General features: G+C 31.8%; 1 protein-coding gene across 9 annotated transcripts in view; it reads right to left on the reverse strand.

The window, feature by feature from the left end:
* LOC145254621 (receptor-type tyrosine-protein phosphatase epsilon-like) overlaps positions 1 to 24,420 on the reverse strand; it is a 732,106-nt gene that overhangs the window by 75,255 nt on the left and 632,431 nt on the right. For all 9 annotated transcript variants that reach the window (XM_080113291.1, XM_080113282.1, XM_080113273.1 and 6 more), the window contains one exon: positions 22,861 to 22,963. In XM_080113291.1, coding sequence (XP_079969417.1) covers positions 22,861 to 22,963 — 103 coding nt within the window. The remainder of the gene's footprint in view (positions 1 to 22,860; positions 22,964 to 24,420) is intronic.

Here is a 24,420-nt window from a genome sequence, read left to right on the forward strand (position 1 = left end):
TAAGTCTACAGACTCGAAATTTGATATACAGGCTACTGAGATTTGGGAAAATCTATGTGACCGGTTTTCGGACAGAAATTTGGCTGTTAAGTGGTCAAAGTTCAACGATTTGTCCTTTGAGAACTCTACCAAACTCCTCCGACAATTTTTGGTCCAAACACTTGAAATTTTAGATATAGGTTCATTGGACATGAATCTAACTTAATAACTTGATTTGGACCCAAAACAATAAATTTTAAGGGGTCATAATAGGGGTCAAAGTTTAAAAAATTGACCACTTTTTTTGTTTTTTTGCTCAACATACATCTCCAAATACCCGGGCAACGCCGGCCACCCATGCTAGTATATATATATATATATATATATATATATATATATATATATATGAATGTGTAGTTTCCATTTTTATTTCCTATCTGACAGATTTCAATTAAATCTGTATTCTCTGTATTACTCGAGGTATTTAAATCAACACATTTTAGAAAAAAAAATGAATTAAATTAGTTTTTCAATATAATAAAAATTGTGCACGTACGAAATATAAAATAAATACTAATATGAGGGGTGGGGAAATGGAGTTTGTAACTTAGCCTGAAAGAAATTGTACAACATTATTTCAGGTAGGATCTATATGAATTTGAATTCTGAATGAGGTGACAGTCAATGAAATTGATGTACGAATCGCAGCAAATCTTTTTTTCAAACAACTGTTTATCTTTTATACTTATCCTCAAGTTTCCCGCCCATTTATCAACGACTTGTAGATTTATCGTTAGTAAAAATTGTCTTTCATCAAAACTGAATTTTATTTTTGCTTTTCTTGGCCGGACCACAAACGACCACCTAATATACTTGCAGGAATTGAATTGCAGACTCTTGAAAGATAGACATGATAGAAATTTTAAAAAATAAAAAAAAAATTAATTACAAAATACAAAAAAAAATATTTGTGGAAGCGATACATCTTAGAAATAAATATTTCTTCTGCTACGATAGATGCTATGATTTATATCTCTAACTAACTGATATGTCTAGGAAAATTTGCTTCGATTGTTGGAGTTATCTTGGCTAGATAGAGCAATGGAGTTAATATCCTCTAGTAAGTCGCCTTAATGAGCGGTCGTTCATAATCGTAGCTGGTTATATGCTTAAGCTTTAGGCTTTCGGTGTATCTTTCAGCATCTTTCTCAGGCTACTGTAGCTGTACATATTTATGGTTTACACCAGCCAATCGTATTCTTGCAAGGATGAACCCGGATGTATTAATATTCATTACACTAACACAAAGTTATTTGGTGAGATTTTAAAATTTAGACCTAAAGAGCATTTACACTGGCAAGCAATGAGTAATGCAATCGATTAAATCACCTTAATAAACAGTCATTCGTCAAAGCTGGTGTCAGTGGACATTTTCTCCATAAACATATTAAGATATTACAATTTCTTATAATCATAATAAAAATGTATACTTATTACTATTAAATATTACAATAAATTTAGATTATCAAAATGTTATTTTTGTAACAGTTTATAGAGAGTTCTAAATATAGAACATAAAAATGTTCTTTTTCAAGATCTTCTGGAATGTCTTAAGTTGGGATGTTCTATTTGGAGCGTTTTTGGAACTTTCCATTTTACAAAACTGTAAAAGAACGCTGACAGCATCATCTCATCAGTTAGTTATCTTTTGTTACGCCACTCCAGGTTGTCAGATGCTGACTGGATTAACTCTGGCCAGTATTTCCTCGGATTGAAATCCGGTAAAAAAGAATTTTATAAAATATCAATTACAAGCAACCCTAGAAGGAAACTGGACATTTGATAATCATAAAAAAATTTCTGACCTGCTTTCTGACCAAAGAAATATAGTTATTAATTCTCAATTACCCGGTTTTCCTACTAAACGTAAACTAGACTGATTTAAGAACTTGCTTATCTCCCTTAGACATTTGTAAATATTTTTTGTTTCTTTGTTTTTATGTATAATAAATACTTTTTATTTTTCTTTAAACTCTGAGTTTTAAGTATTCTTTTTCTTTAAATATATGTTGTATGTTTAATACCCCTAGACTCAAACACGGAGCACTGGAAATAGGCTTACGCCTTAGGCTTTCAGAGTATCTTTCTGCATCTTTATCTGCTATAGTTGTACTTATTTATGGTTTACAACAGCCAATCGTATTCTTGCGAGGAGGAACCTGAATGTATTCCTCACATTAACACAATGTTATTTGGTGAGATTTGAAAAGTTAGACCTAAGTAGCATTTACACTGAGATATCAAACTGAGATAGGCAGAAAATAAAGAAAAAACTCAATTTAAAAAAAACAGCAGCTGATACCACATAAAATGGTCATGAAGAATTAAAAAGGATGGAAAGACTGAGAGGGGAACAGTAAACTGACTTCCATTAGAAAAGTGCAGAATGTGCTGGGAGTTTGAAGAGACTTATTGACACTCAAATTCTAGAAAATGCCAAAAATAGTTTTAGTGAGAAAGCAATGGTAAATTGCTGTTGCAATAATGCACAGTAATTTGCAATGTTTATCGAAAGAGAATGGCTTTGTGTCTAATTTATTTTATGATTATTTTATAATTATTGTAATATTTTCTGAAATGAATAATTTTTATAAAAAAAGAAGAGTAGTGTAGGAAACTCTGGGGACACTTGTCAAGAACACCAGCGGTTATTGTCAGTTAGCACCGATGATGACTTGTGTGAAAACTCCTACTGAGTGAATAATAATACATACATAATCACTTAAAATATAGTTTTGTCACATGTACAAGGTGTCCCAAAAGTAGCTGATGGATGTGAAATTTGAATTTAACTGAAAGTACCATTTTATGATAAATATCTGCTCCTGGTGTACCTATTTACTTTGCCTCCCCACGGGACAGAGTTAGACACCAGGGTCGTTTTTTAACATGGAGAAAAGGTACAAAAATAAAAAATTGTCTCAGTCGTGAAGGACTGATCCTCCACTGAAAGAGAACAAGAAATGGAACTGCAGCATCTGAAGAACAGATACTACACTTTGATCTTGTTTATATATTTTATTGCTTTTAAAATTTTGTAAATACAAAAAAAACAAAAAAAAACAAAAAAAAAAAAAAGATTATCAAGCAACAAAATTAGGCGCAAGGCCCTACAAGAAATTGGGGAGGGGAAGGGTTCAGGGTCTTTGTGACTAAAGTGATTAAAAAGTAATAAATGTAGACTTTGGAGTCTTACTCTTGACTGGCAACATTTACCAAAATACCTCATTCACTCTATGGATCTTAATCTAACTAATAAATCCCCAGCGTTTAAGAATCAAAACCATATTTACAATTTATAAACAGTTGTCTGTGTGTTTGTGTATGCATTTTTTTTTTTTTTTTTTTTTTTTTTTTATAAATATATTAATTTTGTGTGTGTGTGTGTGTGCATGTGTGAAAAAATAAAGTTCAATTTCATTGGTAAATAAAAAAGTTTTTAAATTAAGAAAAGGGTTGCTCGTGGAGAGGGGAAAACTAATTAAAAGTGTTTACCCTAGATCAGGGTTTCCCAACCTTTTTCAGCAAACGACCCCCCCCCCGCCTAGAACACTTGGATACCTACTACCGCCCCTTTCCTACATGCACATTTACATAATAATTAAACATTCATACAGTTTATTCAACAAAATTCTACACTGTCGTTCAGAAACAACAGCAACTATAAATCAAGTGGGTCAATTAATAAATCATACCATTGCTAATACAATAATCAATAATCAATAAAAATCAGACTAATAATCAGAGGGATCACCAATCAATGTGCAGATTATTGTTGATGATCAGCAATCAGTTGAGAAACACCTAGTAATTTTACTAGAAGATTTCAGTCTTTCACAGCCCCTTAAAGGATCTCAGGGTCTCCCTATACAATAAATTTGGCCACCGCCCACCTGAAATTTTGTAATGCCCACCTGGTAGGCAGTACGGACTCTATCAGGAAAACTTGCTGTAGATGCTCTGAAATCTTTTTTGCATTGGTGTTCTGCTTCTGTTGTTCCATTTTATATTTGATCAATTCAGCTTCTTTTGGGATACCTTGAATTTTCTGACTCCAAAATGGACTCGGCCAACAAAATGGACTCTACCAATTTATAACAGTCTTGGTATCGGAATGAAGCTTAGACTGCATCCAAAAATGGTTATTTATTTGAGAGATTTCAATTTATAATATGGATAGTTCCAAATCAGTTTGAATTGTTGAAATCTAATAATCTTAAAATTTATGTCATTTGGTCGATAAACTGAATCTCTGTAAGATAATTTTAAAGAGAAATCCCGAGATTGAATTTTGCAAAGCAGCTTTGAAAGCTAACATATGTTTATTATTATTTATTATTATTTATTATAATTATTATTATTTATTATGTTTGCTATTATTTATTATAATTATTATTATTTATTATATTTATTATTATTAATTATTATTATTATTATTTATTATGTTTATTATTATTTATTATTTATTATAATTATTATTATTTATTATGTTTACTATTATTTATTATAATTATTATTATTTATTATATTTATTATTATTAATTATTATTATTATTATTTATTATGTTTATTATTATTTATTATTTATTATAATTATTATTATTTATTATATTTATTATTATTAATTATTATTATTATTATTTATTATGTTTATTATTATTTATTATTTATTATAATTATTATTATTTATTATGTTTGCTATTATTTATTATAATTATTATTATTTATTATATTTATTATTATTAATTATTATTATTATTATTTATTATGTTTATTATTATTTATTATTTATTATAATTATTATTATTTATTATATTTATTATTATTAATTATTATTATTATTATTTATTATGTTTATTATTATTTATTATTTATTATAATTATTATTATTTATTATGTTTACTATTATTTATTATATTTATTATTATTAATTATTAGTAATTATTATTATATTTATTATCATTTGTTATAATTAATACTATTTATTTATTATTATTATTTATTATTATTTATTTATTTATTATTATTATTTATTATTAGTTATTATTTATTAATTATTATTTATTATTATCTATTATTATTTATTGTATTTATTATATTTATTATTATTAGTTATTATTTATTATATTATTATTATCTATTATTTTTATTATGTTTATTATTATTTATTATTATTATTAGTAGTATTTATTATATTTTTCATGCAGACACTTATATCATTTAGAATGACGTTAGAAAACAAATTGAAAATTTTTTTTCAATGATGACCTGATATCTTTTTTTTCTTATTTACCCACGTTCACCCGTTACAAGGCATATCACCACTTGAACGTAAGAGGTTACTATTTGGGACTATGCTTAGGGAAGATGAACAAGATATTGATTTACATTACATTTAAACTTCTGCATAACAGAACAGTCAGGGAAGCAGGGAGCAGGAAGGGAATTCCGATGTCTACCTGTTCTAGGGAAGAAACTACTTGAGTAGAAAGCTTTCTGGCATTTACAGACCTCAACAGTGAATTGGTGTAATTTTATTACTAAGCGGGTATGTCATGGTATGTACGACAATGGGCAGATGTGCAATGAGGTCACCAGAGCGCATCCCATTAAAATACTTGTAAAACAGGCACAGGGATGCAACACTGCAGCGATGGGACAGGAGTTGGAGCTTAGTTGACAAAGAGGGACATATTAGATTGGAGACTCTTCTTTGGATCCTATCCAAGAGAGAGACTAGTGGTAGATGTACCAGCCTAGATATGGCAGCAATACTCCTTACATGGGCGAATGCTGGCTTTGTAGAAGTACAGAATACTCTCACGGGAGAGTAATCTTCTAGCATGATAGAGGGAACCCATCTTCTTTGCAGCAGTCTTCGCAATGTCCTGAATATATTTATTCCAGCTCATATTGCCTGTGAATGTAAAACTGAGGAGTTTGAAGAAGGATTTTTAGGTAGGGTGTTATTTGCCATGGATATCGGTGGTCGGGAAAGCTTCTTGTTACTTGTTAAAGGGAGATCAGCTTTGTCTTACAAGTTTTAAATGTTTGTTGAGCCAAAATGTTTTGTACGTTTGTAAAAAGGGCATTTTAAACCACTATAATTTATACAATTTATTTTATGCATGTTTTGATTATGTAATCACCATGATTAATTGATAACTTTTTCTTTCAGATTATTAAAGCATCATTCATGTTTTTCTATGTCCTCATCAATTTTGATAAGAAAACAACCTCCTTTAGTTAACGGAAAGGAAGTCACCTTTCATCATGATAATGGTGGTCCACACATAGCACAAATGACTAAAGATCTGGGAGAATTTGGTTGGTGTTAGATAATAAGTAGTTAATTATCTATCTATCTATCTATCAATATATTAATCTATCTATCTATATATCTATCTATGAATATATCTATTAATCTATCTATCTGTATATCTATCAATTAATCTATTTATCTATCTATTAATCTATCTATTAATTTATTTATCTATCTATCTATTAATTTATCCATTAATCTATATATCTATGTATGTATCTATTTATCTATTAATCTATCTATCTATCTATCTATCTATCTAGATTAATAGATAAATAGATACAGTGACTGAGAAGTCATATTTTGACAACATGTCAAACTCTGTGACCAATCACTTTGCACTGGAAGATGCTAGCAAAGACTGGAGTGACATGACATGTGTCACATGTTCTGGTTTGTATTAGTAGGCAGTTGGATTGGATATACTGAGGAAGACAGGTGGGCCAAAAAAATGGTCTCCCCATGAGGGAGAGGGGGTCTCAAAATAGAGACAGAAGATTCCCCCAAGCCAAAGATGGTCGATCACTCCCTTCTGCTATGACAAATACCTGGAAGTGAATAAAATACATAAAATCTCACATCATTTTGGGACCTGTTTTTTTATGGGGAGCTGGTTTTCCCCAACATCTTGGGAAAATACGCAGAAACTGGCTTGCAGCCAAAGTTAAGTGCGTGATTTCATTCCCCTATGGAGTGATGTTTGACCTCATTAAATTTGCACACCTGTCACTTAACTTTTTAATCATTTAATTTCAACCATTCTCACTTCTCTGCCCTCGTAGCATTGCGATAAGTTATCAGACTATTGACCTTAACGGTTCGAGTTCAAGCCTACCCACCCCAAAACTATTTTTCTTTTACTCCCCCAAACACCCTGGCAATGCCGAATACCACTGCTAGTCAAATTATAAAGAGCAAAGGTCGTTATGTAACAGAGAACATACGAAGTGCAAAATGACGTCACTGTAAGAAAAAAGACTATATAAAAAAGAGCATGTTAGAGATGTAAGAGAGGACGATCGTGTGAGAGACGTCAAAGCCGTGACCGAGAAGTCACGCATGGCGGGCGAATGAGAAAATGAATGTCGTTGTTACAATGGGGAAAAAGTGAGTTGAAGTTTTTTTTCTATTCTTTGTCTGCTTTGCGACTGAGGCTACAACTTGTGGGGTAACGTTACGTGGTTATAAATGAAGACTTTTAAAAACAGGTTTTCATTTTAAGTTAGTAATGAAGACAACAAAAAGAAGTCTCACTTTAACATTTAATAAACAACTTTATTCGTCATCTTCGTTAGTAGCGTGTACACGAAAGAAACAGGTCGGTAGGAGAGTTCAGTGTTCGAGTGCGCTTGTATTTATAGTAGTCGTGAAAAGAGTTCCTGATGTGGCGACGAAGATTAGACTTTAGTCAGGCTTGTTGAAGGAGAAAGAAAGAGAAAGCTGTTCAGTGTATACGTTGTAGGAGCGTGCGTCCGATAGTAGAGACGGGACAGAGGGTTAGTGTCTCGTAGTAGAAACAAGTACGTGTGTGAAGCGCATAGGAAGCCAGTTTCGGCTGCTACAGATGAAGGTTCAAACCAGCAAAAAAACTTTTACAACGATCTGATATGTTTACTTGTTAAAAATATTTTTAAAATAAATAAAAAAAAAACGTCATGATAAAAACATTTCAATCATCAGAGTAATTTTTGTTTGAGTTATGCCATAATATTCGTAAGATAAAAAAATATATATATACATAATCTTCGAAATGTTGAGAAGAAAAAAAAAGTGTGTATGGGGGGGGGACGAAGAAGGAAAAGAAGAGAAGTTTCTAAATTAGCCAAGAAGAAAATCTTAAACATTATTTGAGACAGGATTTATATGAAATTTGAATGAGATGTCAAAGTCAATAAAGACTGACGTGAAACATATAGCAACGTAAATGCTTCTTATAGTTAAAACTTGTTTTCAATTTATTTTCAAATGGGGTTTTTGATTCATCGTATGTAATATTAAAAATGTCTTTCATCAAAACTGAATTTTAAAAAGAAAATGGTGGAACCGCAACGATCGCATAACCTAGTTACCTGAATTTTAAATAAGTCATTCACACTGGTAGCTACTGCACACTCGTTGCTATATATACATATATATATATATATATATATATATATATATATATATATATATATATATATATATATATATAAAATGTAAATACAAAAAAAAGTATATAAAATTTTTTTTTTTAATTTAAAAAATATAACTTGCTCTCTTATAATTGAGCACTATCAACGACCCTTGTTGAAATTCAATTATTTTCAATTTTTGGATACCTTCCCACCGAAAAACTATATATATATATATATATATATATATATATATATATATATATATATATATATATATATAATCCAGACCTTGCTCACTAGACTTTTGGTTATTCCCTAAGCTCAAGGAAAATCTTAGAGGCTGTCGTTATGAGACAAAAATTAAATATTCTCAATTCTAAATCAGAGATAATTTGCAGTTGCAGTCACAAAAGAAATTTAAAACCGGAAGTAACTTAAACTCTGCCGATAAACCACCTCCAAACCAGGACTAATATCTATAACCCCTAGAGCCCAACCTGCCTCCCAAATTGCAACTCTCCCCAATACTAAAAACAATTAATCTCTCTCACATGCGAAGTCTAGCACCCAACACATGGTAAGTGACCCCCCTCCCCCATTCTCTCCAAAACAACGCTCATTTTTAGATACAAAATAGAAATATAACCTATTGCATTATCAGACCATACCAAAACATTACACCTCCTCCCCCGTCAGATTGAACCTATCCGGTAACCAATTTATTCTTACTCTTCTTTTTTTTTTTTTTTTTTAATTCAATTTTCACCCCAAACAAGGCACAGTATATGCATAACTAACGTAGCTTCCTTATAAATACACATTATATACTCAACATAACTCATTAAATCTATCCCAAATGTGCCATTTTGGACTACTTTTACTAATCAAACCTCTTTCTCCTCCATTTAAAGCCAAAATTTTAATTTACATTATCCCCCCCTCCTTTTCTTCCTGACTTCAACCCTGACACAGGAAAATGACGTCTGGGTATTCCTCCTCTCCATATAGGAGCTAACATCCCCTACAAATAGAACTCGTTAATTGCCATCTTCTTATAAACTTAAACATGGATAAACTTATACAATAATTAAGAATGATTCTAGCACACTCAAACCAGAGATCTTCTTAATCAAATTAATAAAAAAATATCACGATTATTACAAAAGACATTCATCCCCATATAAAAAACGATCTTAAAGTCTCAATATCTTCGGGTCGTGATCAAAGCGGAGTATCTGTTCTGCAGATGATGCACTTAAGATAATTTGTACCAGTCAATGGAGGGGAAACCCTCTATACTGGGATAATTATTATTTTTGTTCACAACCAGAGTGCCCCTTTTTACCCTACTTTTAGGGGAGCTGGTTTATCCCCCCCCCCACATTAAAAAACGGCCTTGTGCCTAATTTGCTTTGGTGTGAAAGCAAATAAATACATTAAAGTCTCAATATCTTTTTCCCCTCTCCTAACAAAAGCAGAATTAAACTTTAATGTCATCGCCTCCTTTCTCCCCTGATCTCTGGCACACTCTTTAAACCCCACCCCTACTCAGGTCTTTTGGGCTATTTACCATCAGCTTTTGACTTTTCTAATCATTTCTGTAAAAACACGACTTCATTTTTCACTCGATGCCTCGACTGCAAATAACCATTTTCTTCACTCATCTCGTTTTTTACATAATAAAAAAAAAAAAAAAAAAAAAAAAATAACAGGAAATACTTGAACCATCTATCAAGGATAACTTATTTCAAATTCCGGGAAACATCAATACACACCTTGGAATTAACGGACACTCATAAACATTGCTAATTATTGAATTTTCTTTTCACGTTGTGTTAAATTATTATTTTTTATTTTCCCCACTGTTCTTAGTTTCAATACATTTTCTATGTTTATAAAACGTCTCATTACCATTTAAAAGCTAGAAATACAAAAACTGACAGTTTCAAATGTGTAGTGTAAACTTTTTGGGGGCACTATATATATATATATATATATATATATATATATATATATATATATATATATATATATGTGTGTGTGTGTGTGCGTGTGTGCAAAGATATATATATATATATATATATATACACACGTTTTATTTTTTATTACCGTATCTTTCTGTTAAGTTACATTATTTTTTCAGCTATTTGGCCGTTTTTTTTTTTTGGCCGTCTGTAGCATCCTCAGACTTTTAAAAGTCTGAGGATGCTACAGACGGCCAAAAAAACGGCCAAATAGCTGAAACAATAATGTAACTTAACAGAAAGATACGGTAATAAAAAATAAAACGCATATCTGCTCTACAACGGTATTGAGCACTTTCTTCAGTTTTTATTAATTACCATTTGCACTATATATATATATATATATATATATATATATATATATATATGTGTGTGTGTGTGTGTGTGTTATTTATTTGTTTGTTTTTTTTGCGATACTTTTTGTTGGAATTCAATTATTTATGCGAAAGTGCATTTTTACCTATATGTGAGTTGGGAATAATTTTCCCTTTGACCAATTTGATACCCCCAAATGGGGAACAACATATGTATTGTTTTTAAAATATAATTATTTACTGACACATGTTTTGTCATCTACGACTCGTCAGAGTGGCTGAATCTAGCGAGATTCGAAATCGGAACCCCATGGTAAGAAGTGCAAACCTCTTCCACTAGGCTATCTCGCACGACTTGAATGCATCACGATTTACATAGATGTTATTTGTTTTTGTTTTGCGATACTTTTTGAATGAATTCAATTATTTATGCGAAAGTGCGTTTTTACCTAAATGCGCATTGGGAATAATTTTCAGTTTGACCAATTTGGTACCCCCAAATGAGGAGCGGCCTATGTATTGTTTTTTTTTTTTAAATATAATTATACACTGATATGTGTTTCGTCGTCTACGACTCATCAGAGTGGCTGAATCTAAGGGTCCCGATTTCGAATCTCGCTAGATTCAGCCACTTTGATGAGTCGTAGATGAAAAAACACCTGTCAGTGGATAATTATATTTTAAAAACAAAACAAAACATATATATATATATATATATATATATATATATATATATATATATATATATATATATATATAGTCATATTCTCACAATTTCAATACAATACAATATATTTTATATATATATATAGTCATATTCTCGCAATTTCAATACAATACAATATATTTTATATATATATATATATAGTCATATTCTCGCAATTTCAATACAATACAATATATTTTATCTATATATATATATATATATATATATATATATAGTCATATTCTCACAATTTCAATACAATATATATATATATATATATATATATATATATATATATATATATACACTTGTGCCCGATATTATTCATACCCCCTCTTGAAAATTGAGTTTATTAGGTGTAACTTTGTAAGAATTTATTGTTTACGTCCATATTGATACATATTCTTAATAAACCTCTTCTGATCATTTTCGTCATTTTAAAATCTCGGGATACTTGTAATAAAAGAAATATACAGCTATTTATAAAATCTGCAATGTTCAAAAATAATCATACCCCCTTATTTTTTCAGTATTAATCGAGTTTCTGACTGTTTGTTTCCTGTTTGATTCTTATTTTGAATGCTTTTATACAACCTTTGATTAATTTCATTTCGTTTTTTGCATTTTTCAGAAATTAAAATGATATCAACTGAAAACCAAAAAACGAATAAAAATTATTAGAATGGGGAAGAAAAAAGAGCTTAGTAATGATCTTAGGGCTAAAATTGTGAATTCACATAAGGATGGTTTAGGTTACAAGTCAATTTCCAAGAAATTTGAGGTCCCTACAGCAACAGTACAGAGCATCATCAAAAAATTCCAGAGCCACCACACAACAAACAACTTGATTGGTAGAGGAAGGAAAAGGAAACTGTCTGCTAGAGCCACCAGGAATATTGTAAGAAGTGTTAATGCAAATCCAACCACCACTACTAAGGACATTTTAGAAAATCTGGAGTCTTCTGGCATAAAAATATCAAGGCAAACATTGCAAAGGACTCTGCATGAAAATGGTCTGAAAGGAAGAAGACCAAGAAGGACTCCATTGCACACCGGAAAACGCCTTGCAGCACGTCTAAAGTTTGCTAGGACCCATGTGAATTCTCCAGAGTCCGTTTTCTCAAGTATTTTGTGGACTGACGAAACAAAAATTGAATTGTTTGGCCATATGGATGCTTCTTACGTTTGGAGGAAGAAAGGAGAAGCTTACAACCCAAAGAACACCATACCCACGGTGAAACATGGTGGTGGTAGCCTAATGTTTTGGGGCTCCTTTTCGGCTAGTGGTCCAGGTAGTTTGGTCAAGATAGATGGAACCATGAAGAAGGAGCAATATTTGGAGATACTCCAGAAAAACATTAGACAGGATGCGGAGAAGCTCCATTTAGGACCAAACTGGGTCCTTCAACAGGATAATGATCCAAAACATACTGCCAAAATAGTCAAGAAATGGTTTGAGGATAATCACATTAATGTTTTGGAATGGCCTAGCCAGAGTCCTGACCTGATCCCTATCGAAAACCTCTGGCACATATTGAAAACTGAGGTTAAAAAGCGGAAACCTAGAAATTTGAGGGATTTGGAGAACTACTGCATTGAAGAATGGTCAAAAATCAGTGTTGATGCTTGTAAAAACCTTGTTGATAAATATCCAAAACGGTTACAGGCAGTTATTAAGAATAAAGGGCATGCTATTGACTATTAGTAAGAGAGGTATGAATAATTTTGAACTAGTGCCATTATTGTTTTTCTTAGTATAATGCTTCAAACTTGCATAATTTATTTATTTGTTGAGTTTAAATTAAATGCTTATGCTTGATTTATTGTTTGAAATCCCTTTAATATTGTCTATCTTCTGGTTTGAGCAATATTCTTATAGAAATCTCAAAGATCCGAGGGGTATGAATAATATCGGGCACAAGTGTATATATATATATATATATATATATATATATATATATATATATATATAGTCATATTCTCGCAATTTCAATACAATACAATTTTATAATCAATAGATTATTAGGTCTATAATAATAAATATGAAATCTGCTTAAATTAAAAGATTTAAGCGTATTCTACGACCGAGCAATGCTAGGCGGCTTGCTAGTATATATGTGTGGCTGTGAGGGTTATATATAATTCTTAGTTTTGTTTGCAAGAAAGAAATCTAACAGAGAACTCGATTATTTAATAACAAAAGAATAATATTTATTTTTTAGATTGGATTGTCTTCAACACACACACACACACACACACACACACACACACACACATATATATGGTCATATTCTCACAAGTCCCATGAAAGCGAAAAGAAATAAGAAGCAACTGGAGAGCAAATCTTGTGGGTTGACACACGGGTGACTTTTTCACATCAATCACCATCGATTGCAGATGAGAAAGATGTGTCAAAATCTGTGCAAGTATTTTTGGCACTAAATCAAGCGTTTGCTCTGAGGCCAACGAGATAAAATAATGGCAGCTGAACATACCAGACACATGGGACAGTCAAGATATCGTTAAAGAAGGCAGAAGTGCAACTTCAGATGCAATTGATGCTGCAAAGTTATGGTGGCTTGAGGAAGTGCACGATGGTTCCTTGTTTATTAAGATATCAGCTTAAAAAAATTAATAAAAAAAAAAATGGCAGGATGGCCGGTTTCCATGAGAGCCATCTCAGGGGTCATTTTGAAATGTAAAAAGCATGGCCAGGTTTCTTCGAGTAGGTTAACACACTTATTTGTGATGGATTATGGGTTATTGATAACAGAAGCAAGAGCAGAACCACTTGGAAACAAAAATTCTGCCAAAATCTCATTATTTTGCGATAACTCATATATATAGTATACTGCGTTGGAATAAGTAAAAAAAAATTTCTCTTCCCTTAGCCCGTCATCCTATTTGTGCATATATGTTATTCAAATGTTGATTTATATTCCCATTCGTAATTTTTCCCTCAACATAATTTAAACGTCTTTAGACTTTTGCTCTTTTGCCTGATATTGTTTTATTTATTTTGTATTTGACTTATTCCAACGATTTACCTCTGATGAGTTTGTTGGTAAAAGGGATTCTTCGAGTTTTCTCATTATTTTTAAAGCACTTTTTAAGCTTTGTACCGTACTGCACAAAGCTTTATATATATATATATATATATATATATATATATATATATATATATATATAGTGCGACCCGAATATAAGAAAAACATATAAGAGAGATTTTTCTCTGGTCCCAAATTAGAGCCCGTGTTAATGTACAGCGCAACCCGGATATAAGATACCCCGGATGCAAGTGTAACCCTGATATAAGAGGGAAACAGCCTCTTATAACCGAGTTACACAGCGTGTGTGTGTGTGTGTGTGTGTGTGTATGTATGTATGTGTGAGATATAATTCCGGTGAAGTTTTGTTCATAAAAACAACTTTTGCCTGGTTTTTGAAAACTTGTTTCTGTTCAAGCTGAGAATCAGCTGAACTGCGTCAGACTAAGTTCTTACTATGAAAGAATCCCAGATAGAACTAAAACGTCTTTGCAAATGTATAGTCAAAGAAATTTGTATATATAAAAATATATACTAAATGAATACATGTATTATGTATTAGAGATAGGACAGCCATAAAAATAATCACCGTAGACAGGGAAAATATTACATAAATTTATACAGGGTTAGCCATAATTCTCAACAAAGATAATCAGTTAACAACATTAAAAAATGAAAAAAGAAACTGCACACTGCTATCTAATAAATAAGGAAAAGTCAGTCGGATTCACAAATTTAGACTGTTATAGTATTGCACCTGATAAATCAATATTTGATTTTGTCAAACCATTTTGTATTTATCTTTTCAGCATGTTTTCTTACAGTACTAAAATATACTTTGTTTGGAAAAATACTACTAAGTTGTACTAATACTAAGTAGATTGTTAAAATGGAGACAATTCTTAATAATGATCTAAAAAGTTATATATGCAAATGATATTACCAAAATTCTGAATTAATCTAAGCTAGTTACGTTTGTTTACAATAAAAAAATTACACTATTTGTTTTTTTTCTTTACAATTAATTGTATACCAGAATAGTGGGTAAAATATCTTCATTCTAACATTTACTTACAATAAATAATACGAATTCTTGATTATTCATCTTGAAAAGAACAAGAATTTCCTATGATATAAGTGGATTTTTACGATATTTCTAAGAATAATTAAAATAATGTAAGGAAGATAACTTCTATTTTTAACATCTGACTACTTTTAGTGATTATATATGCACGTGCTTGTCACCTATTTGAGACTTCTACATAATCTTTTAATTTACTCCTAATCTAATATTTATTGAAAACAATCTTTTTTATAAAAATCACCCCAGATAAGCCATGAAGCCACTTAATGTAGGGCGCTAACCAGAATTAAAAGATGCTTATCGCAGATGTTTATTAGCCTAAGTCTAAGCTTAAAGGTAGGACGAAAACAGCCAGTAAGTGTGAGAGTTCCACAAATCTGCAGTTCTTGGAAAGAAGCTACTGGAATAGGAAGCTGTATTATAATAAGGTATGAAAACAGTGAATAGAGACAACTAGACCAACGAGTCAAACGAGCTGAAACAAAGGAAGCAGGGAATAGATCAGACAATTCTGAAGAACACATGACATAATAGTATTTATAGAAAACACTGAGACTAGCAACATGAATAGAATACATGACATAATAGTATTTTATTTAGACAAATAATGCAACAGAATTATAACAAGATTATTTTTTAACAAATGTCATAAATATCCATCATTTGCTCAAATTGTTTCGTGGGCGAAGAAAAGTGCCTGTGATCATACATTTTGTTAGTTTTACAGTTCTTGCCAGTACTTACCCTATACGATTTACTCTCACCAGAATACCATATTCGGTTAATGGGTTAATATGATGCCTCCGCTCAGTCTCAAAACACAAAGGATACTCCCTGCAGGAACAGCTGCATGTGTAATTGTGAGGCAAGCATTACACAATCTCAACCCCACCTCTCCTCTTCTGAATCAACACTGCTTGAGTCCAGTGGCAAGAAAAAGTTCAGGACGACTGGAAACAATGCTGTGATAAGCGGAAAGCACATGCAGCAACTGGAAGTCCCAAGTGGTCACCCATTTAGTACTGACCAGGTTCAACGTTGCTTAACTTCGGTGATCCAATGGAAACAGGTGATTATAATGGGTTAATACTACTTAGCAAATTCCCAATTTTCGTTTAATCAAGTTTTATTTAAAAAAAAAAAAACGTAGTGAGACAATATGTTAAAAAGGATATAAAAGAAAAAATAGGTTAATAAGGTCCTCTCAAACTTCTGTTAAGTGTAGACCGCCCACTGTTTTCTGGGTAATCCAAAAACAATCAGGGACACTCTCTAAATGGGAGTGAGGGTTAAGTGGGATATCAAAATTAAAATATATCGAAGTGGAATGTGGGAATGGATGGTATCCTCCAAGACATAAGACAGCATGCCATAATAGCATTCTTTATTGTTCTCTTTTACTTCATTCGAAGTTCTCAGGAATCAAGCCCCCCCCCCTCCAACTTCGTGGGGCTAACACTTGATCTCTATATGAAATGCATAGATATTCGAATATTCCGTTACAGCTTTCCTTTAATTCTCAAACACTGAGTTAGAAAAGAACCTGGGAACATAATTTTCCTTTTCCCCAATAAACCATTTAAAAATGTTATAGTATACCTTAACCCTTATCCCCGAGTGGCTTCCGGTCCTTGATAAGTGGTGACCCCCATGTAAAAAAAAAATACCTTTTTTGTGTTTTTTTTGTCTTTCCAGGACAAGAATTTATCTAGTCTGGTGGAGTATTCAGCTTTGTGCTGTTACCTGGGGTAATACCACTTGGAGAAGGTGCATCATTCCTTGTAAAAGTCAGTGTTGGCTAGCCATACCGAAGGGATAATAAGATCTGGGTCGTGAATACTGTGGTTTTGAATATTTAAGATTTACTTCTAGAGAAAAGTATCCCAACGCTAGGTTGTCGTGATAAACCCCAGTATAGAGGAACCTTAAACCTTCGATGATAGTGTCTCGTAGGCATTCAAGTTCTCCCTTTTTATAGAAGAGTATTACTTTATGCTAATGGGAAACAGTTCCTTCCTCGAGTCAAGAACTCAATCTATAGATATGTGCGATATGTATGAATGTAAAATATAGCCATCTGCAAACAGGTGTTTTGTCATATACCACTCATCAGTGTGGCTAGACGTAGCAAGTATATATGGAAGCAATTTTAGTGCTATATGTGTACTATGCGTGTTTATATATAGTTTTCTGACGCTGCACATAATTCTAGCATGAAACCAGAATTGCAGAATTTTAAATAGTATAAGTTTTGTGTCCCTATTTTTACTTGCCTTCCCACGAGGGAAGATTAAAACACCAGGTCGATTTTTTTTGTGTGGGGGGAAAAAAACCCAGAGCAAAGCATTCTTCATTGGAACAAAAATAATAATTGCCTCAGTTTAGAAAGATTTCAGTTTCACTGATCGAGGACAGAAAAATGTGAAGTGTAATATTGGAACAGACACTACACTTTGATCTTAGCCAAACTTTCACAACAATCAACCGTTTTCAGTTATTTAATACCCAAACACACCTATTGTATACGATTAATTGAATAAAAGTTGTTATTCTGGCCCAAGATGAGAGAAAGCAAATCTTGCCTAATTGTATTAGAGTATAAATTAAAAAAATATAGACCAAATATGATTTGAACTCGATGTAACCAAGATGCGATTCAAACAAACTCCACATTGCAAAAAGCTTGAATAGCCACACTATTTATTTCTTGGATTCGTTTCCATATGCTTTCCTTTTCACTTTTAAAAGCACATCAGATTTTTCACAGGAACATGTTAACTCAATATTTTCAACCACATAAAAATCGTTTCAAACTTAAAACGTTACAAGTCTATATCAAATTAAGCAAACCTATAAAAAACATTGGTCAACTGAAACCAGAGTTCTTCAGTGGGACAACTTCGACTCTCAGCATCAACAACGCCCATCCCAGAAAAATCACTGAAATTCCGTCAAGCCTGCTGCTATTTCTTCAGTAACAACTCAACCATCCAGAAGGTAAACTCCCTTGTCAAACAAACACATGCAAATACACAACGGAACATTCAAAAAAACTTTCTGGTGCTCTTGTCTGTTTCTCATTCAAAACCTTATGACATTTTTGTCTACTTCTTATTCAAGAACTTTAAAACTTCTCAACAAACTTTGGTCTTTCAAAGTATATTCTACATCTCTGTAAAATTTTTGACATATAAATATATTTTCGCATTATTTGGATTCTTCAGACTACTGCTCTCATCTTGAGAGTCATTTTCACGTTTTGGTCGATATAACCTCTGACCTTCTTCAGGTGTAACTTGTCGAACTCAAGAACGTTTCTGTCAAACTCGGGAATCTCGACGGAATTGTAATATTAAAAAGAATATAGAAATATAAATACTAACATATATAGATTTATTCTTTCCAGATAGAAATATGTAATATTCGAGATAAAGAGCATCAGTATATGAAAGGAGATAAAATGTTGCAAATTATGATTTACAAGATTTATGGATCGCACACAAGGAATCTAAGATAGAAATAACTACTTCCTTATTTCATGGAGTTTCAAAAATTTGTTGTTTTTTTCTTCAGAGAAAAATATTTAAAGAAATTTTATATAAACTAGTAACATTACTTTCTTTCAAACTTTAAAGCTTTCAATGTTTGTGCCAACCAGCAAAATTATAGTTACTATACTAAAACCGTTCTCAATACGGACTGGATACAGTTGTCCTTTTGCTCACAATCCAGAAACTAGAGGAAGATTTTATCAGCTTATCTACTACATTTCATTGGCAATTTCCTCTTTATTGAATGGAAGTTTCCATGTTTCTGCTTAACATAATCTTACGGAAAATATCGCTCAAACATTGTTTCTATACATCTGAATCAAGTCTTGCTACAACTAGAACTAAAATAAAACTGTAAACCATCTGTAAAGAAATTAGAAATCGATTAAAAAAATAAACAAGAACATATTTATCTTGGAGTCTATTTGCTGAATCATTTCATTCTTATATATGGACTAGAAGAATACTCGTTCCAAGAAGGATAAAATTAATTCAGTAAATATAAAGGTTTTGCATCATTTTTATGTCTATTACAAAGATTGAAATCAAGAAACTTAATATGTACATGACTTTGATTCCAGAAATTGTCAAAGGTTTAAGATTAAGGTGTCTTAAAAAGAAACAGAAATTCATGGAATATTTCTTAATTTGTCTCCATCTCTTTTTTAATCCATTCAGAAAACTAAATTGTAAGTGCTCGGACGAATTCAAATCACTAGTACCTCCTTAATGTAAATACCCCCGATAAACCAGACAAGCAGCAAAATTCCACCCCTACACTGTAGAGATCTCTTGATGCTGTAAAGGCTTCCATTCATATAGCTTCTTCCCTTCAACTGTTAGACTTTGGAACTCCTTCCCAGGCCCCTGCTTCCCCGACTGTACTGACATGCAGAAGTTCAAGTGTAATGTGAACAGATATCTCGCTGCCCAACTCCCTACATAGTATCCCTATTAATAGTCCCGTTACGACATAGTTGCGTTGTGTCTCATTTAGGGTGAATAAACAGTAAAAAATAAATATAGTCCACATTATGGCTCATTATGCTTAACATCTGTGTTCACATATGTATAAGGTTAATTTGTTAAGGATAGAATCACGTACATACAAATTTACCTAAATTTATACAAACTAGTTGAACTTGTGGAAATTCCACGGCGTCATCTTTCATGTGTAATATATTGCTTCTGGGCATTATGTGGCTGTTCAGTGTGAATAGCGACCTCACGATACATTGTAGCCCTTTTGGTAAAACTAAAAGTATTTATCTAAGTAATCTGGTTAATGTAGTGTTAGAATATGTCTGGTTATTACGATTTATCTCCAATGTCCTTATAGCAATCTATGATATATTTCCATTGTATGGACGCTCGGCACGAACGGAAACCCCAAAATATCATTATTCTATCGTTAGATAGAACAGATACTACCCTTGGATCTTAGCCGGAAGACTAAGAAGGTATATTTTAGTTTCACGTACGACCCAAAAGCGACATCATTATTTTTTTTTCTAATTAAAAAAAGATCTTTTTAATATTTTTTAAAAATCTGGTACTCATGCACTTATTGATCCATGCTGAAATGATAACGTTATTATTTAAAAAGCCATTCTTTACATGGGGAGGGGAGGGTGTTTTTCTACTTATTCTGTACGTTAACCTTACAATTGAATAAAAAAAAAAACATATCATAAAACTTTAATTAAACTTGGAAATACGATTTAAAAAATAGCGCGGATCAGTAAGTGCATTAGCACCAAAAATCTTATATTATTTTATTTATTTATTTTTTTTTTTACATTGCGTCTTCGGTGATCGGGAGATCCTATTTATTAAAAAATGAGGATAGAAAGTGATAACATACCACGAACTTAAATTAGCTTATCTAAATACTAATTTAATGTTTGTATCTATCCTCCTTTTTAATAAATAGGATCTCCCGATCGAATAATTTATAATTTGGTAACCGTGACACGCGTATTAATATATATAGATAGAGATACAAATCTATTTCTCGAATCAGATGATTCTTATATATGAATGTATTATCTTTTCTTTCGATTTAAATTGTCTTTTACATTGAAATGGTAAATTCCTAAAATACGTTTGCACTTGATGCATTTAAGAAAAGAACATTAATCTCCGAATATTGGAAACTAGGAAGAAAGTAATTGAAGAATTTATTTTCAAAATAAACTGCAGACAAAGTTATAACCAACTACGTGAAACGAATGAAGAAAATTTACATTTTTGTGATCGAAAGACCAACTCAGGCAGTAATTTCCTTTCATGGAGAACTTTTCAGATAGAATTTTTATACAACGTATTTTATTTTTTAATGTGAAAGTAAAATGCTTCAATTGAGTAAAATCTAAGATCACGAATGATGTTTTTCAAATATTGGTAGTTTTAAAGGAGGTCAAAATTAGACTCAATGAGTTTAGGAAGACACAGCTGCTTCTAAGGATGCGTAAAACATAAAAAATACATCCTGAATCAATTTTAGGGTGACTAATTGTAATCTCTCCATTAGTCAAACACTGAAACGTTTGAACACCAGTTTATAAGAGGCAAAATTCTATCCCAGCATAAAATATGTAGGGCACTAGTTTACAGGATACAAATCCTTGCCCAAAACTGAAAATCACTTTAAAACATTCCATTTCATTTTTATTTTTGTCAGTGATGTCTAGAGCATATCATTTTTATTGTTTTGACTCTCGGGTGTGTATCCGCTGATATCTTATATGCTTTTATAGAGAGTGATGTGGTTCTCGACAGATTAACTGTGTCTAACTGTGTCAGATATATACTCGAGAGTCAGAACGATGATAAGAATATGCCCCAGTGATGGCATTTCTTTGTGCACTTAGGAATATTGCTTGAAACTTAATTATTTTCATGACGAATAATATAGAGGACAATAAAAGCCAGCTCCAGTTGTGAATTGGTAAAAAGAAAACAGCGTCCCTGCAAAATGACTGGAGCCTTTTGTTATTTGTTATAATAAAGAGTCGATTCGCTAATTGCTGCACGTGACTTCATTCCAAAAAATGACGGTTGGATTATTTACCAACATTGCTGCAGTCAAGTAAGTGGTGAAGAAACAGCTGGGTGTGCTTTAGTTCTAGAACTTCTTATCTTTGAGAAAATTAAACTGTCGGATTGTTATGTAGACTTGCCCCTTTACTTATCATAGACTTTTCTAATCATTAAAAAAAAAAAAAAAAAAAAAACGAATATAATACTCTAATGGGGAATTATCATGGCCCATTACGAGATTACAGACTGTGTAACAGTCGGAAAATACCAGCAACCTTTTCTTTGTATTCACCTTCTTGTACAATATATTCTTTACTATCTAAACCCGTTGTTCATTAAAATTGATAATTTGAAGGATGCTTTAGGATAAAAAAGCATAATGCTTTTATTAGTTGTATTTAAAGTGGGGATGAGGCCCACTCTTCCTCCTTCTCCGTATTATATTCTTCCCTTGAAATATGTTTATATACATTAATTGTAGAAGATTATCGTTGTCTTCACTTTTGACAAAGTTTATTTTCAGACCAAACATCTTGGACAAAGTTTTAGAAAAAAAAAAGAAATAAAATAAAAACAAAATAAGAAAAAAATAAAAATAAAAAAATATAATAACTTACTGGCTAAAATATTTTTCACTCGCGTCTTATTTAAATTGTTCTTCATTTTGGCTGTCTCCAAGAATTCTTCAGGTGTGTGTGGATATTCCAGTTCTTGCAATTCCTAGAAAGAGGAAGATGAAAATGAAAAGTTTTGTAGAAATTAAAATAATTAAAAGACCTCAAAATATTTTATTAATTTTTTCTATCATTGATGCCATTTCGCTTTGCACGTACGATTATTACTTAAAACTTAATTACTTTCGTAGCGAATATAGATGACAATAAAAGTTGCCTGAAACATCTATATATATAAAAGGCAAAACGGCCGCGCGTGTTTTTGTATGTCCAAGGAAGACTTTTTTCACGGCGGTTCTCGAGGAGTGGTAAGTACTATATTTTAGAACTTTTTATATACTCCCTAGATTGTAATATCTACGATTTGCGAACGGTCGTCGTCTCTACATTTATTTTGAGCGAGTTTAAAAGAAAAAAAAAACAAAAAAACTGATTTCCAGTGTTTGTTTGTCTTTTTCGTATAAATGTTACATTATGCTGTAATTCTTTAGATTATGCATGTGTGCACAAGTAGCAATAATTCCGGCGTTGCCCAGAATACTATTCAACATGAATAAAGCGAAACTGAATTGAATCAAATCAGTTCGCTGGCCTCACCACTGGAACTTCATTACATGGTATACTTTTCTTGGGTGACACCGTATTCAATGCAACAGTGTATTGGCCCCTAGATCATTATCGTGTGAATAGACTTTTCTCAAACACTTACTTGAATGCTGATTTTGAGAATAATGTTCACACACAGGTCTCTGAATTTGTGAGTGATTTTTTAAAGTCACAACTAGAAATAATGAAACGCTTATCTTTTGGCGATCGCATTTCTTTCACTGACAATCTTCCAAAGCTCACTACTGAGTGAAAAATATTTTTTCAATTTATTTTTAATGAAACAAAGTTAAATTATTAAAACAAAAGTTTAATAGAACAATATACTTTTTTTTTTTTAACAAAAGCTGTTTAAAAAGCATCTGAAGAAATTAGTATCAACATAAAATTTGTACACCTAGAATTACACTTATTAAAAACAGAAAAATCTTTATGATGTACATACTCGTCACAGAATGAAGATGTCATATTCTAAAAATCATGTGGCTAGTAACTTTTATATTTTGCTAGTAAACGAAAATATTTAGTTGTCAAAGGTCAACTAAAGATAAATTTGTCCATAGAGCCTTGATACAACTGGAACTTTGTTATGAGGTATACTTTTCTCGAACAGCACTGGTTGCAACATCGCTCAATGATCTTAGCCATTACAGTGCTAAAATGTTTCTAACGACTTCCAATAAATTTGACTGTGATGACAAAGCAGGCTGGTCATATGTAGTCGATATGCATGAATATTTCCACTCTGGCATGCACTGGCTCTTTCTCAAATCTAAATTTTATAGGCCGAGACGAGATGGCTCCTATGATAAGGTAAGTGAATACTGTATTTAGCGCTTGATCCAGGTTTTATGTCCGTCTTTCTTTTGCTTTTGACAGACCATTTATAGAAGAACA

This window comes from Euprymna scolopes, chromosome 3 (assembly GCF_053919585.1).
Source record: "Euprymna scolopes isolate OS-2025 chromosome 3, ASM5391958v1, whole genome shotgun sequence".
NCBI lineage: Eukaryota > Metazoa > Mollusca > Cephalopoda > Sepiida > Sepiolidae > Euprymna > Euprymna scolopes.